The 14,190-nt window shown below is 44.1% G+C and overlaps 1 protein-coding gene across 1 annotated transcript in view; it reads left to right on the top strand.

The window, feature by feature from the left end:
• Window positions 1-14,190, top strand: part of MBD5 (methyl-CpG binding domain protein 5) — a 146,209-nt gene that overhangs the window by 107,581 nt on the left and 24,438 nt on the right. Inside the window, exon 10 of the mRNA XM_084265550.1 lies at window positions 2,173-4,311. Coding sequence (XP_084121676.1) covers window positions 2,173-4,311 — 2,139 coding nt within the window. The remainder of the gene's footprint in view (window positions 1-2,172; window positions 4,312-14,190) is intronic.

Raw genomic sequence — 14,190 nt, 5'->3', positions numbered from 1 at the left:
ACGGGGGTTGTCCCAACCCAGGTGCAGGACCCTGTACTTGGCTTTATTGAACCCCATGAGGTTCACCTGGGCCCACTTCTCCAGCCTGTCCAGGTCCCTGTGGATGGCATCCCATCCCTCTGGCACATTAACCTCACTGCTCAGCTTGAGACAGAGCTCAGTAACTTTATGGCTACATACTGTGATGGACACAGCTTCTGGGACGTGACCCTTGATAGCCTGAGATATCTTTTGCACCCCTGTATCTCTGTAGTAATATTACCCATCCCTCTGCAGCAGGACTTCTGAGTAGGACATTTCAGGCAAGCAAGCAGTGCCTGGATACTGATGGGCTTTTGTGTTTCAAGTTGCTGTGTATGATTTTAAAGCTTTAATTTGGTTTTTGCTGTATAAAGTTTGTTTTTAAAACAGCATGATTTCCCAAATTGCCATGCATTCCCCTTATATTGTTTTATTCTTTATTATTGCTACCTAAATTACTGTCTGTTTTCAAAAAAATTATCAAAATGAAGGAGGAGAAACCAGGTAAATGTTGAAGACATGAGTCCTACTCAGGTGGTCTTACCTTCTCTGTGGGTCAGTTTTGTGCACCAAAGAGAACATTTCCCAATAAATTGCCTTTGTCAAAGAACTGTCATTTCACTGATGCAGACTTAAGTTTCACCCTTTGCTTAGGTCCAGTGTTCAAGGTGAAGGTTCAGACAATCACAGCATCCCAGCCTGCTGTGGGTGGGCAGGGCCCTCAGCCCTCCCAGTGCCCCCCTGCCACGGGCAGGGACACCTCAGCGTGTCCAAAGCCCACTCCAACATGGCCTTGAGCCCTGCCAGGGATCCAGGGGCAGCCACAACTGACAGTTCTTGCACATCCTTCATATTGCTTCTCAGCCTTGAGAATCATCCCCTAAATGAGACTTTGGTTACATTTTTGGGCGAGGTAATGTTTGTTTCTGTTGTGGTGAAGATGGTTGAGCGAACGGGATGAAGGCAGGATTGTCAGCGCTGTCTGTCTCCTGTGCCAGGCTGAAGGAATGAAGGGAATTGGGTTCTTGTGAGTAGAGGGAATTTAAAGGCACCTCTGAATTCATTTGAGCATCTTTAGCTCATTATTCAAGTTGAAATTTGCATATTCAGAGGCTGCATGCCAGGCACTCCAAGCTGAATTACAGATTCCCAGAGCAGCAAAACTGGCAGAAAGTCCGCCAGACTTGGAGCTGCTTGTGCTGGTATTCTCCAGTTAAAGCACTGAAAAAAGAAGCTTTTTAAATAAACCTGGTACTGGTGGGCAGGAAAAGAAAGTGGTCTTGGGCTTGTAGGAAGGTCTAGTCTCAATACAGGGATTCCCTGGGGATTCTTCTATCATAGAGGGGTTCAGGTGTGTGAGTACATGAATATCCCCAGGGCCTTTATCCTGAGACCAATGTATAAGGTTGAGTCCCTTAAATTTAGCACCTTCCTGCCAAACAAAACCTGTTGCAGAACCTGCAGGTAAAGCTTTGATTCAGTGAAATAACACAGGACACTTCCCATGAACAGATTAACTCAGGGGACTGGAGTTCAGCGCCTGTGGTGCCAGCAAGTGATGCAGAGCGGCCGGAGAAGCTGCGTCCTGCCTTGTGCAGCTGTGGTCTCTTAGGGCTCTGCAGTTCAGTGCCTGGCTGAAGAGAGATCTGGGCCAATGTCATGTGGCACAGCTCCCCGTTCATCCTCATCAGTGACAGTATTTGGGGCAGGAGCCTTTTCTCTGTAGGGTGTGGAGAAATTAGTCTAAGCCCTTGATGGGCTTTGTTCCTCCTGTACTCAATAGATGGTGCCAGAGGCTCCTTTTCCCTGAGACAGCCAGAGCCTGCTCCTCCTGCCAGCAATTCTAGCCTAGCCAAAGTGGTGATGCTGGAGATTCATGAGCAGGACACTGAGATGGTTAGAAAGAAAAGGCAAAAGGGAAGGAAAAAAGATATAAATTATGGAATTAAGGTCTGTACAACTACTGGGCAGTAGGGCAGCACGCACCATTCCACCAACTACTTGATGGTTTTGCTTTTATTTCTGTTAAGGCAAAAGTTTGTCAAACTGATTATTTTTTAGCTTTGATGTGTATTTTCACTCACATAGTTTTGTACTGAAATGTGTGATGTTGGATTTCCAAGCAGTAACTTGTTGTGTTCTTAATACCAGGTGCAACTCCAGTAGTTCCTACTCGAGCAGCCACTCCAAGATCAATGAGGAATAAATCACATGAAGGAATTACAAATTCTGTGATGCCAGAATGTAAGACTCCTTTCAAGTTGATGATAGGGGCATCTAATGCCATGGGTAGGCTTTATGTGCAAGAAATGGCTGGAAGCCAGCAACAAGAACTTCATTCTGTCTATCCTAGGCAGAGATTGGGTAGTAATGAACTTGGACAGAAGTCTCCGTATCGTGGCAGTCATGGTGGGATGCCCAGTCCAGCTTCATCAGGATCACAGATATACGGAGATGGCTCAATCTCTCCTAGGACTGACCCACTTGGAAGCCCTGATGTTTTCACAAGGAACAATCCCACCTTTCACGGAGCACCCAACTCTAGTCCTATTCACATGAACAGGACACCTCTGTCTCCACCATCGGTAATGCTACACGGTTCTCCCATACAGTCATCCTGTGCAATGGCTGGAAGGACTAATATACCTCTTTCCCCAACCTTGACCACAAAAAGCCCAGTAATGAAAAAACCCATGTGTAATTTTTCAGCTGGTATGGAAATACCACGAGCAATGTTTCACCATAAACCTCCCCAAGGTCCACCCCCACCTCCTCCACCGCCTTCTTGTGCTCTTCAGAAAAAGCCATTAACGTCAGAAAAGGATCCACTTGGCATACTTGACCCTATTCCTAGCAAACCAGTGAATCAGAATCCTGTTATCATTAACCCAACTACTTTCCATTCAAATGTCCACTCTCAGGTACCCGTGATGAATGTAAGCATGCCTCCCGCCGTCGTCCCTCTGCCAAGTAATCTTCCTTTGCCAACTGTAAAGCCGGGTCACATGAACCATGGGAGTCACGTTCAAAGAGTTCAGCATTCTGCTTCAACTTCCCTCTCTCCTTCACCAGTGACCTCCCCAGTTCATATGATGGGATCCGGGATTGGAAGGATCGAGGCTTCTCCCCAAAGATCACGTTCTTCTTCCACGTCATCAGATCATGGGAATTTCCTGCTGCCTCCAGTAGGGCCGCAGTCATCCTGTAGTGGTATTAAAGTTCCTCCCAGGTCCCCAAGGTCAACAATAGGGTCACCAAGACCATCTATGCCATCTAGCCCTTCCACCAAGCACGATGGACTTAATCAATACAAGGACATCCCTAACCCATTAATCGCTGGAATGAGTAATGTATTAAATCCTCCAAACAATGCAGTTTTTAATGCTGCATCGGCTGGAAGTGGTTCCTTGAAGAGTCAGCCTGGTTTGCTGGGAATGCCTTTAAATCAGATCTTGAACCAGCACAATGCTGCCTCTTTTCCAGCAAGCAGTTTACTCTCAGCAGCAGCCAAAGCACAGCTAGCAAATCAAAATAAACTTGCTGGTAACAACAATAACAGCAGTAGCAATTCTGGACCTGTTGCCAGCGGTGGCAACAACGAAGGACATAGCACTTTAAATACCATGTTCCCTCCTGCTGCCAATGTGCTTCTCCCAACGACTGAAGGGCAAAGTGGCCGAGCAGCACTGAGAGATAAATTGATGTCTCAGCAAAAAGATCCTCTGAGAAAAAGAAAGCAGCCGACCACCACGGTGTTGAGTTTGCTGAGACAGTCTCAGCTGGACAGTTCTGGAGTTTCCAAAGCTGGATCTGATTTGATAAGAAAGCAAAGTCAAAGCTCCTTTCCCATCAGTTCTATGTCCCAGCTACTTCAGTCCATGAGTTGTCAAAGCTCTCACATGAGCAGCAATAGTACCACCAGTTGTGGGAGCTCAAATACTGCTTTACCTTGCTCTGGTAACCAGATGCATTTTGCAGACACCAGTATGAACTCTGGCAGTCTCCAGAACTCGCTGGCACAGAGTTTACCCTTGCGAGGGGAAGGTGTGCACTGCCAGAACACAAACACTAACTTTGTCCACGGTACTAGCCCGGGCTCAACCAACCATCTTGCAGGTTTACTAAATCAGATGCAGGCTAGTGGGAACTGTGGGATGCTCAGTCAGTCAGGAATGGCTTTAGGAAACTCATTACATCCGAACCCACCTCAGTCGAGACTCCAGGCATCCTCCACTCCAGTGATACCAAACAGCATTGTTAGCAGCTGTAATCAAACAAGTCCTGAAGCAGGTACGTTTCCTCCTAAAAGGATACCCCTATGTTTGACTCCCTGGAAGTATGTGGTGGCTGTTTTTAAATGGTTACCTTTTACATACCTACTTTTGCAGCTTGGGGTAACCCACATGCCAATATGAAAAGTGCCTATTTCATGCCGATACCCAGAAACTCGAAAATAAAATGAGAACAAAGCAGTGGTAGACTAAAATATATCTCCCTTTTCCTGAACAAAATCATCTGGGCCTCTTTCCTGAGTCAGTTCTTGTTTTCATTAAATTCCACACACTTTGCATAAATAAAATCCATACATACCCAGACCTCAGCTTTTGTCCCTTGCTCAAATAAATTGGGATTCTTTTTGCAGCAAGCCCTGCTGCTCCAACCCTAGCACACTGTGGTTAACCTGGCAGTGTCTGCCCTGGCTATACGTGTTCTCTCCTGCCTGTGTTAAAGTGTGGTGTTACCAGAGATTGGAGCAGATACTACCAGCACAAAAGTTTACCAAATAACCTTTTTTCAGGGCCAGCATGGGAGAGTGCCAAGTCTGTGTTTGCCTTTATCAGGAGAACTTTACTAAGCTGGTAATTAAATGGTTGAATAAACTGTATATTCAGTGGGAAGAGAGTAGAGAGATTTCCTGGTTTATTCATCACTAAAGAATTGGAGAGGAAACAGGTAGGCTGCTGTTGCTCTCTCTGTGGTGTTTAAAGATAAAAGGGAGACAGCTCGAAAACGTGTGTATCTCGTTTAACTACTACGTGGCTTTGAGAGATGGTGCTGTGTTAATTTCTTGAGCAGAAAGAAAACATTCCATTTGATGTTTCAGTCTTTTCAGCTGGGTTAGCTTTCAGAGTGTGTGTTTGATAACATTGGGGCTGAACTACATCAGGTCAGCTAACGTGACTGTACGCTTGCAAGGGGCTGTTGTCATTGACCCAAGAAACAACCTGATAAGTATTCCTGAGCTTCCTCCAGCTGTTTATTCTTAAAAATGCAAATATAATTTGTATACAAAATTATATACAAAATATTGATATTATACTGGTCACAGCTTCTGGTGATGTGTGAGGGTTTCTCTCCATTCCTGGGGAGAAAAGGTGGTTTTCTCCTTTATTTATATTGGTGGTTTGTGTCACAAGCAAGCAGCTGTTAGTTCTTGTGTGGCTGTTGTGCCGTGTCATGCTGACAAAGGTGTTTCCTGATGCAATCTGTCTCTTCTGAGACTTTGCACTCTCTTCTGAACAGAACAGAGGTTTGGTTTTCCCTTAGGAGTGGAGCAGTTTCCCTGCCTCACTAAGCATACTACACCCCTTCAGTGGGAACTCTGGGTTTCCACCTCTTGCGTTCGGTGGGGACCAGTGGTATGACGAGTTCTTCTGAATCGTGGCTGTCTGTGTAGCTGAAGGAATGTGTGAAGTTGTGGTGGCATTGGACTACCTTACCTTGTGCTCCAGAGAGCAGAGAGGACAGCGTGTTACCAGAGAGAAGAGCCTGCACACCAGCGGTTCCTGTCGAGAAGCTGAGCAGTGTGTGGAGTAGGGCTGGGAGAGGTCCCAGGTCCCTCCACAAAATTCAGACTGGAACCGATCAACAGAAGCTTGACATGAGAGATCAATCAGCTGTTGCTTAAAGATGATTAAAGTGGGCTTCTAAGAACAAGAATCCAAGTTCATCCCTGTGCAGAACCACCTTGTTCCTGCTCCATTGCTTTGACCCAACCTTACGCAGTAGCCGTGCCCTGCTTTGCTGTGGTGGGACTGCTCATGAAGGCTGCCTTCAGGTCGATGCCACAACTTGCTGGCATTCCTGTGTGAGTTAGTCTGAGCCTCTCCTTGTCTTCTGCAAGGTGAATTCCTTCCTGAGGAGGAAGATGTTTCTATAAGGAAGAAGCCATCGTGGTATCGGATGTCGAGCTCCTGCGGGACAACAGTGACAGAACAAGCATGTGCATTGTCAGAGCCCCCGTGAAGATGGTTTCAACATAAGCAACCCATCCAGCTCTCATCCACAGAGGAATAGTGATATGTATAGAACCCTGCCTGGGAACAGCTGTGTGGTATTTCTATGGAATGTTTCTTCTCAAACCCTGCAGATAACTGGTGGAATTACAGCAACACAATTATAAGGCCTTAAACCCTCATTTTTATCTTGTCTAGATGATACGTGGTCACTCTGTGTAGACAAAGACTAGAAAGATTTGGCTACGTTCTGTTCCCCACTAGCAAAGGGGGGTTGTTTCTCTAGTTTTGATGCTTGCAAAATACACACAACCTGCATCAAATTATTCTGTGAGATATCTGTAATGGCTGGAAGCCTGGAGATCCCTTCTCTTCTTTAAGATGAAATTTCAGGTTATCTTTGTGTTACTCCCAGGGACAAGGCCCTAAAATGGTTCATCCAACCTCCTGTGTGAGTCGTTGTGGCAGCATGGAGCTCGGGTGTAAAATTTAAATCTAATCATAGCTGGAAAAATCCAGATAGGGGCATTTTGCAGGAGAAAAGAAGTGTTCTTTCTGTGAAACAAGGGTGAAACGTTGAGTATTTTATATTAATAATAACCTTTAAAAAAGAAAAAGTTAATTATCAGCCTGCAATTATGTATACAAAGCTGGTAAGAGGTATATCATGAATTATTCTCTATGGAGGTGTGGTGGGTTGATGGTTTGGGTGGATGAGAGTGGAGCAGCGTCGCACACGCAGTGTGAACCATGCATTCAAGGACCATTTAGCTGAGTCAGGTTCTGTGGGAAACCTGGGTTTGTCTTGGAATGTGTGCCTTTTTTCTTTGCTTTTTGTTCTCTCTTTGCTTTGTTTTTAATTGCTAAATGTGTTTGCTGTTTCTGGGCCAGCACGCAGAACTGCTACTCATCAGAAAATAGTTCCTGAGAGAAAAAAAGATGGAGAATCACCACAATTAGATAGCTGGTTATTGTCTAAGCATTTAATTATACTTTGACCACATTTTATTATTCTTGCCTCTTGTTTTCTTCTTCCACAGGTAATATCTTTAGTTTCCAAGTAACTTTCAGGATGAATGTGATGAAATTAAAATAAATACAAACCTAGAAATTTCTACTTAGGCAGCAGAAAGCATTTGCAGTTTTCTGGGTTGGAGCCCTTGAAACCAGCTCTGCTCAGTTCATTTTTATTACAGTTTCAGCCTCTCAACCCTATAGTATCTGGGTTGCAAATGGTGTTTAATAATGGGTCTTACAGGAGGAGCTATCTGCAGGTCAGTATGGATTATTTAGGGCTATTCCTTTGAAAAAAGTCCCATTTTCCACCAGGAGGCTAGGTTCTAGACACATTTTTGGTGTTAATATTTCTGTTGACCTTTTCTGTCGTGCTCCTCCTGAATCAAGCCCTTGGACTTCTGATACAAACTGAAGGTAGAATCCAGGTTGCCAGTTTGGCAGCTTAAAGATCTAGTCATTAAGCTCCTTTGCATCTCTTTGGATTCATCTGTTCTTTTTGCAGAATTGGACCATGTGATGTATTTTATGGTAGAATCAGGTTCATTTCTTTTTCTTCTTGCCCTTAGTGTAGAAAAATCTCTGTGTGAGCATTGAGCATTCACTTTGCAAATCCTGCTAAGCATGCAACATGTGTAAATGATGGGATAGGTGAAAACAAGTCAAAAATACTTGGGAGTAAAAGCTGATAAGGGCAATTGAGGGAAGTGATGTAATGACCATAGCTAATAGAAGTAAAGATAAGTTGTCTCAAATATTGAAACATCAGAAATATGAGAAACTCTAGGTCTTAGAAGTTTTGTCGTGACAAATATAGGACAGATTTGGCCAACAGAGGTTATATTCCTTCTGTAGACTCAGAACAGGAATTTTTAGTGGTGAAATTACAGAAAAAACTAGAAGAAAATAATCAAATAGGGAGGAGCTTCTACACCAGTCAAATGGAATTTATTTTAATACAGCCAAGTGCAGGGTAATATAATTAGGAATGGAACATTGCCTTGGAAAAGAGCAACTGAAAGGAGGGTTTTAGGAGGTTTTGATTTAATAGACATAATGCAAACTGTCAGATCAGTGATGTTGCAAAAAAAAAAAAAGACAGGGGAAAAAGAAAACCACAAAAAAATCTCCAGAAAACACACAAACTCCACCAAAAACCAAGAAACCCAAACACAAACAAACCAACCCTCCACAAACCCAGAAACTGGGTTGATCCTTGGAAATGGGAATACTCTTTGGACCTGGGCATGCTCCTGGCTTAGTGTGTACTTGAGGAACCCAGAGTTAGGATGTGGTGCTCCACCTAGCAGTCACTTGTCATGAAAGGAGCAGAGATACAGAGGTGTCAACGGGTGGCCACAAAGTTGATACCAGTGGTTGTTGGTCAGCCCTTGGGCTGTAAGGCCAAGTCTGTGCTGCTGATATCAGGCTCTTCCCGCACTGTGAGCTTTTCAGCAGACGTGGTGCCAGGGAGTTGAGCTGGATGTGAGGTATTCCAGCACTCAGGAATTCCCTGGAATCTGGTCTTTCAAAGAAGTAGTCAAGGCGTAGTATCACTTCCCATATTCATAGTCAGGAAGGGTCTGGAAAGGAGGAGGGCTGAACTATTTTTACCTCGTTGGCAGACACTCTGTGAGAGCTTCCAGTGGCTGAACGCTGGTAAATTCAGCATCAAAGAAACAAGTGGATGGATCTGTGAGAATACTGGATGTTGGGATACTCTAGCACAGAGCATGCAGCATGTGTGAACACCAAGAGTCTCAAAGATATTTCACCACCCAGGCACTCCTAGGTTTGTTCAGAATGATGCTGGTCACTTCTGACCTCAGCATCTGCTCAGCTCAGGTCCCCTCTTGCTGCCCTCCCTGCTCTGACCTGTGCAGCTTTCACACTGGCTGCTCAGAATACTTACATCTCCATGTAAACCATTAGAATGTAACCTCACAGTCAGGATTTGTAACCTGAAGGAGCCGTAGAAGACTTGTTTTCCTGCTTAGCTGAAGTGGAGCGAGCAGGGATTGCCTTCTCTTTGCAGAATGGGTTACTGCCTGGTTGGCAAGGAGATGACAGCTCAGAGAAAAATCACCTTCAAATCAGACCAGCCTTTGAGTTTTTGGTTCTTCACCCACATGGGGGATGCTGGTCAGGCCGTGTGCTGCTTCTCTGCTATTTGTAAAGTTCTGTTTTCTCTTGCTTTCTGCCTGTGGCACAAAGCTCTGTCTCCTGAGGACCAAGTTTCTTTGGTCTAGCTAAAGGACTTGTCCTTAATCTAGATGAAAAACACTGTTCAAAGTGATATCAACAGTCTTGTTTCAGATTTTAATTGCTGTGAACATGAGGCAGCGGGGTGGGGAATGTGTGTGATAGCTTGGGGTAAACATTCTCCCTTCTTGGGGAGCTGCAAATGTGAATGCTTTAGATGGCAAGGAATGGTGCTGCAGTCACATCCACGGTTGGATGGTGTGAGGAACCTAAAGCATGCCATGAGTAAAAGGTTAAGAGTACTATTGCATGTAGTGGGAGGCATCGCCCTAATGTAGGCCCTTGCTTCGCTGGAAATCCTCTTTCCTATGCATGGTGTATTGTGGAATATACCACATTAAGGTGTACAAACTACTGTATTTTGTAGTGTGTGTGCCTCTGGATCTGCTCCCTGAAATTACAAAATCAGTAGAACTTTATGGCTTTCTGTTCAGAGGAATATCTGGCCAGCATCCTTTATGGGGCCTCTTAAGTCAAGAAAAGTTTCTTATTAAACTTAAACAACTCCTAGAAGGGATGCCAAACAGCTACTCTTATAATTAGAAAGCTGGTTGACATATCATATTGATTTGGGGTTTTGGTGTTTATATAAACATACAGAGGAGCTTTTCTCTGGTTGGGGGCAGCAGGATGTTAGGAGGAGTCACTGTTATTTAAAATCTGGCACCACTCTTCAATATTCTGCACTGTTTTCCCTGTTAATTATTTTGGGGAGACCAGAGGGATTATTTTCCTAGTCAAATGAGAACTGAAAAGAGTGGGGAAAAGATTTCTAAATATGAGCCATGTATGGTAGGTCAAATCTGCTCCTTACCCTGCCATTGAAAGGAACGTTCATCATTTTAACTCCTGATGGAAGATCTGGGCACAAAAGCGCCCTCATTCTCTGAACAGAAAGGAATCACTGACTTGGCATCAGCAGTTGTGTTAGGTAAAACCTAATTGCTACTGTGATAGACTTTTTATGGTCAGTGTAAACATACCTGGAGAAATTTGGAAGTGGAATAGGTTTTTCTTTTCAAATTCCCTCTATTTATGAGTCTTCATTGTTAGTAGGTGCTAGCAAATTGGAAAAACTAAGGCATCAGCTCAGTCTCAATTAAAGGGGTTGTTTAGTACAGGGAGCTGGAATAAGTAAACCTCTGATTTTAGTAGAAGCGGAACGTTCTGATGGTTGGGTTTGGTGAGGGAAGGCCAGAAATGGGAATACTAACTGAGCACTGGCTTCTTGGTGTCATGATGGGATCAGGCACTGCATCATCCTGGGGCACGTGCTCCACCTGCGAGGCTCTTTCGTGAAGGGTGTGTGTTTACGTTGACCTCAGCATTGCCACTGCATCCTTTGTCCTTGTCTTTGACCTTGATACACTCAGAGTGTGTTTGCTGTACTCTGACCTCCCCTGCTGCTCAAGGCCCTTCAGGCACTGCAGTACCCAGTACCTCTGAGGTGAATACACAGGAGCAGTTGAGCTCTGTCTGAGCTCCGTGTACCAAGCGCATCGCTGCTCGCGCGGCTTGGTTTTGTCTTGTGTGGGTTTATTTCTCGTAATTTAAATTTACTGGTTTCTCAGACTTACCTGGTATGGGCTTTAACTGGTTTTTTAAATTTATATTAGTAAAAGGAGATTTATAAAAAATAGTAATAAAATTATGTGGGAAAATTAGTCTTATTTATTAGATATGATTGAGAAACTGAAGTAACTAGATGAGAACTCCTATACATATTTAGCTTTCTACATCTTCTGGAAAAATGCTGAAGCAAAACCAACAATTCCAGAACTTGCTATAGGGTGGCATAAGGACTATTGAAATGAATAATGATTTTTTTTGGGGGGGGTTAGTTTCCCAGATTTGCACTAAAATGTTTGTCCTCATCTACAAAGCATCTGTGAATGGGAGAACGGTACAGGATCAGACGAAGTGCCAACGCTGAGGAAATCCTGAAAGACTTTTCCTTCATTTATGTGCTGTCTTGACAGTTTTTTACTAGAAGTCTGCTCCTGCTTTCTGTTAGCAGCTGGGCACATGAGATGAGTTTCCCCAAAGTAATTTTAAAACCAGCAGTGATGGTAAAATGCAGAAGTCGGAAGAGACGCGGTCAAGGAGAAGAGCCAAGACTGAAATTGTCAGATATTTTGGAGAGGGGGAAAAAAAATCCAAACCTAATTCCAAGCATTTCTGTTGTCCTAGAAACCACTTTGGGTTTTTTACCCTTCCTCCAAAATTTTAACAGGCTCATTCTTGGCTAAGTCAGCATTCAGAAGATGCAGAGACTGTGTGCTATAGTGCTCAGTGAATTTCCTCCTTAAAATAATCTGTTAAAGTGTTTGAAAAGCACTATTTAAGAGCAGGGCCAACATTACAGCTGGTTTGTTGTCAGTAAAACCCACCCCCCCTACGATCACACAGCGCTGAGCCATTGGTAGCCATAGTAATGCGCTCGGCAGCGAGAAGGGCGATGTTACGGGGAGGCAGTTAAACCTGCTTTGTGGAAGAGCATGCTCTGCCTGGATGGAGTGCTGTGTGTGAGGGAGGGTTGGAGGTTGTAACTGGTTCTTGCTGGGCTGGGAAGGATGTTTTTGTTTATTGGTTGGTTGTGGGTGATTTTGCTGTTGTCTCAGGGGAGCGCGCGATCGCGATAAGGAGAACGACTGGCGGTAGGTTGTGGTTAGCTGCTGACTTACAGTTTCTTTGGAATTGAAAGTGCTGTAATAAATGTGATGCCAGATAAATATCTTAAATGCTTTCCATTCCAAACAAAAAAAGAAAACAGAGAATATAATTATAAAAGCATACAGCTCTTGGTTCTAAGTGTATAGGTAAGCGATGGAATCTGCGGGGAAAGCAGGAACATGGTCTCAGAGTTTTAAGGAATATGAGGTCATCCTGCTTCCATCAGCGATGATACTAAGTGAAAAATATCAGCACTAATGCAAACTACATGTTTGTATCATTAAGGTGATATTGATTCTTACTTCACAGTAGCATTGCAGTAGCTTTGGAGGCCTCCAGCTCAAATTGGTGACCCTGTGCAGTAGAATTTGCACAAACCATCTGAGATTGAGTAGTAATTCCAGTGCTTAAGTGTTCCTTTGTACTTTCACACCTTCATAGTCTCAGGGTGAGGAATGCAGGGAAACTTCCTTTTCTTTCCCTGGGTCTTTTTGAAAGGAATAGGGCAGATTTCTTCTGAAAAACATGCTGAGTTTCACCCTAGGATGGGATGGAGGTGGTGGAAGTTGGGCAAGAAGCCTATTACGTGACCAAGGAGATGAATCTGAGTTTCTCACAAGGGTTTCTAAAACTTGGAATGTTCTAAATGTAAAGAACAAAACAGAAAATATAAAACATATAATATAAAACAAAGTGAAGCTGGAATATGCATAGGAGTTGAGAAGTTGGTATGTATGATTATTTGTTTTCAGCTCTTGAAATGTTTTAGCTAGTGATGCCTGATGAGCAGGTTCTGCACTTTTAGTTTCCAAAGTACTTAATACACCTGTCTGCTTTTAATTCTGCAAAGCCCAGCGATGCGCCGTCAACACCACTGAAATACTGGGATACACACTGGGTGGGTTTCACGGAGAAATGTCCTGTAAAATATTATTGCCATTATCATTTCCTAACCTAAATATTTAACTGCAGTTTTTGTAAAAAATACCTAGACAGCTATTGCTCTGTAATTTAGAGGAAGTATTGGTGTCTGTGAAGAGTGCAGTAGTTTGCTTTTGGTTTGAACTGCCTGGTTGGTTTGGGCTGGAGAAGAGGAGGCTGAGGGGAGACCTTCTCCCCACCTCCCCTGCCATGCCAGGAGGGTGCAGAGAGGTGGGCGATGGTCTCTGCAGCCAGGGGACAGGAGATGGGACAAGGGGCAATGGGCTCAAGCTGCCCCAGGGCAGGGTCAGCTCAGCTGGGAGGGCAAAGTTCTTCCCTGGCAGAGTTGTGGGGCTGTGGCACAGGCTGCCCAGGGAGGGGGCTGAGTCCCCAGCCCTGGGGGTGTTTAACAGAGGGGAGATGAGGTGCTCAGGGATCTGGGTCAGCACAGGACAGGGACGGTTGGACTCGATGAGCTTAAAGGGCTTTTCCAACCTGGTGATTCTGTGAAGCAGAGCATCCTTCACAGTATGTGAAGTCATTCTCTTCCTACATATTTTACGGGACACAATCCTTCTCCCACTGCAGAAGTGATCCATGGGTTTGGACTCTTTGTTTAGTTGGAAGTCAATAGCTCATCCCCAACTTCTTTTGATGACCAGCCATTAACTCTTGCTGTACAAGTCTTTGTATTGTTCAAATCAGGACTGAAAAGCAGACAGACCTCTGGCTGTGTCCTACCAACCCAACAACAGCGTATGTACCTATGTCTTCCTGTCTCTTCTTGGTAGGACAGCACTGAGGTATGAATGATAAGTATCTTGACTTTCTTTGCTCTAAGTGAGTAGGGAGAGTGAATCTTCTCCACCATAAACTGATTTCATAATTCCCATTATTTTATTGCACCTGCTTGAGCATACCTGTCGAGCCATGCTTTAAAAAAGGGAACACAGATAAAACCCACACAGGACAGTAAACCTGCTTTCAAAAGAAAACAAAATGCTCAGAAATAAAATACTATAGACTACAAATGAGTAATTTTAGAAAGGCATATCCTATCCAA

The sequence above is a fragment of the Gallinula chloropus genome (genome assembly GCF_964237585.1).
Source record: "Gallinula chloropus genome assembly, chromosome: 5".
In the NCBI taxonomy this organism is placed as follows: Eukaryota; Metazoa; Chordata; class Aves; order Gruiformes; family Rallidae; genus Gallinula; species Gallinula chloropus.
The sequence above is the reverse complement of the archived record's forward strand: the minus strand, read 5'-3'. Positions and strand labels throughout refer to the sequence as shown.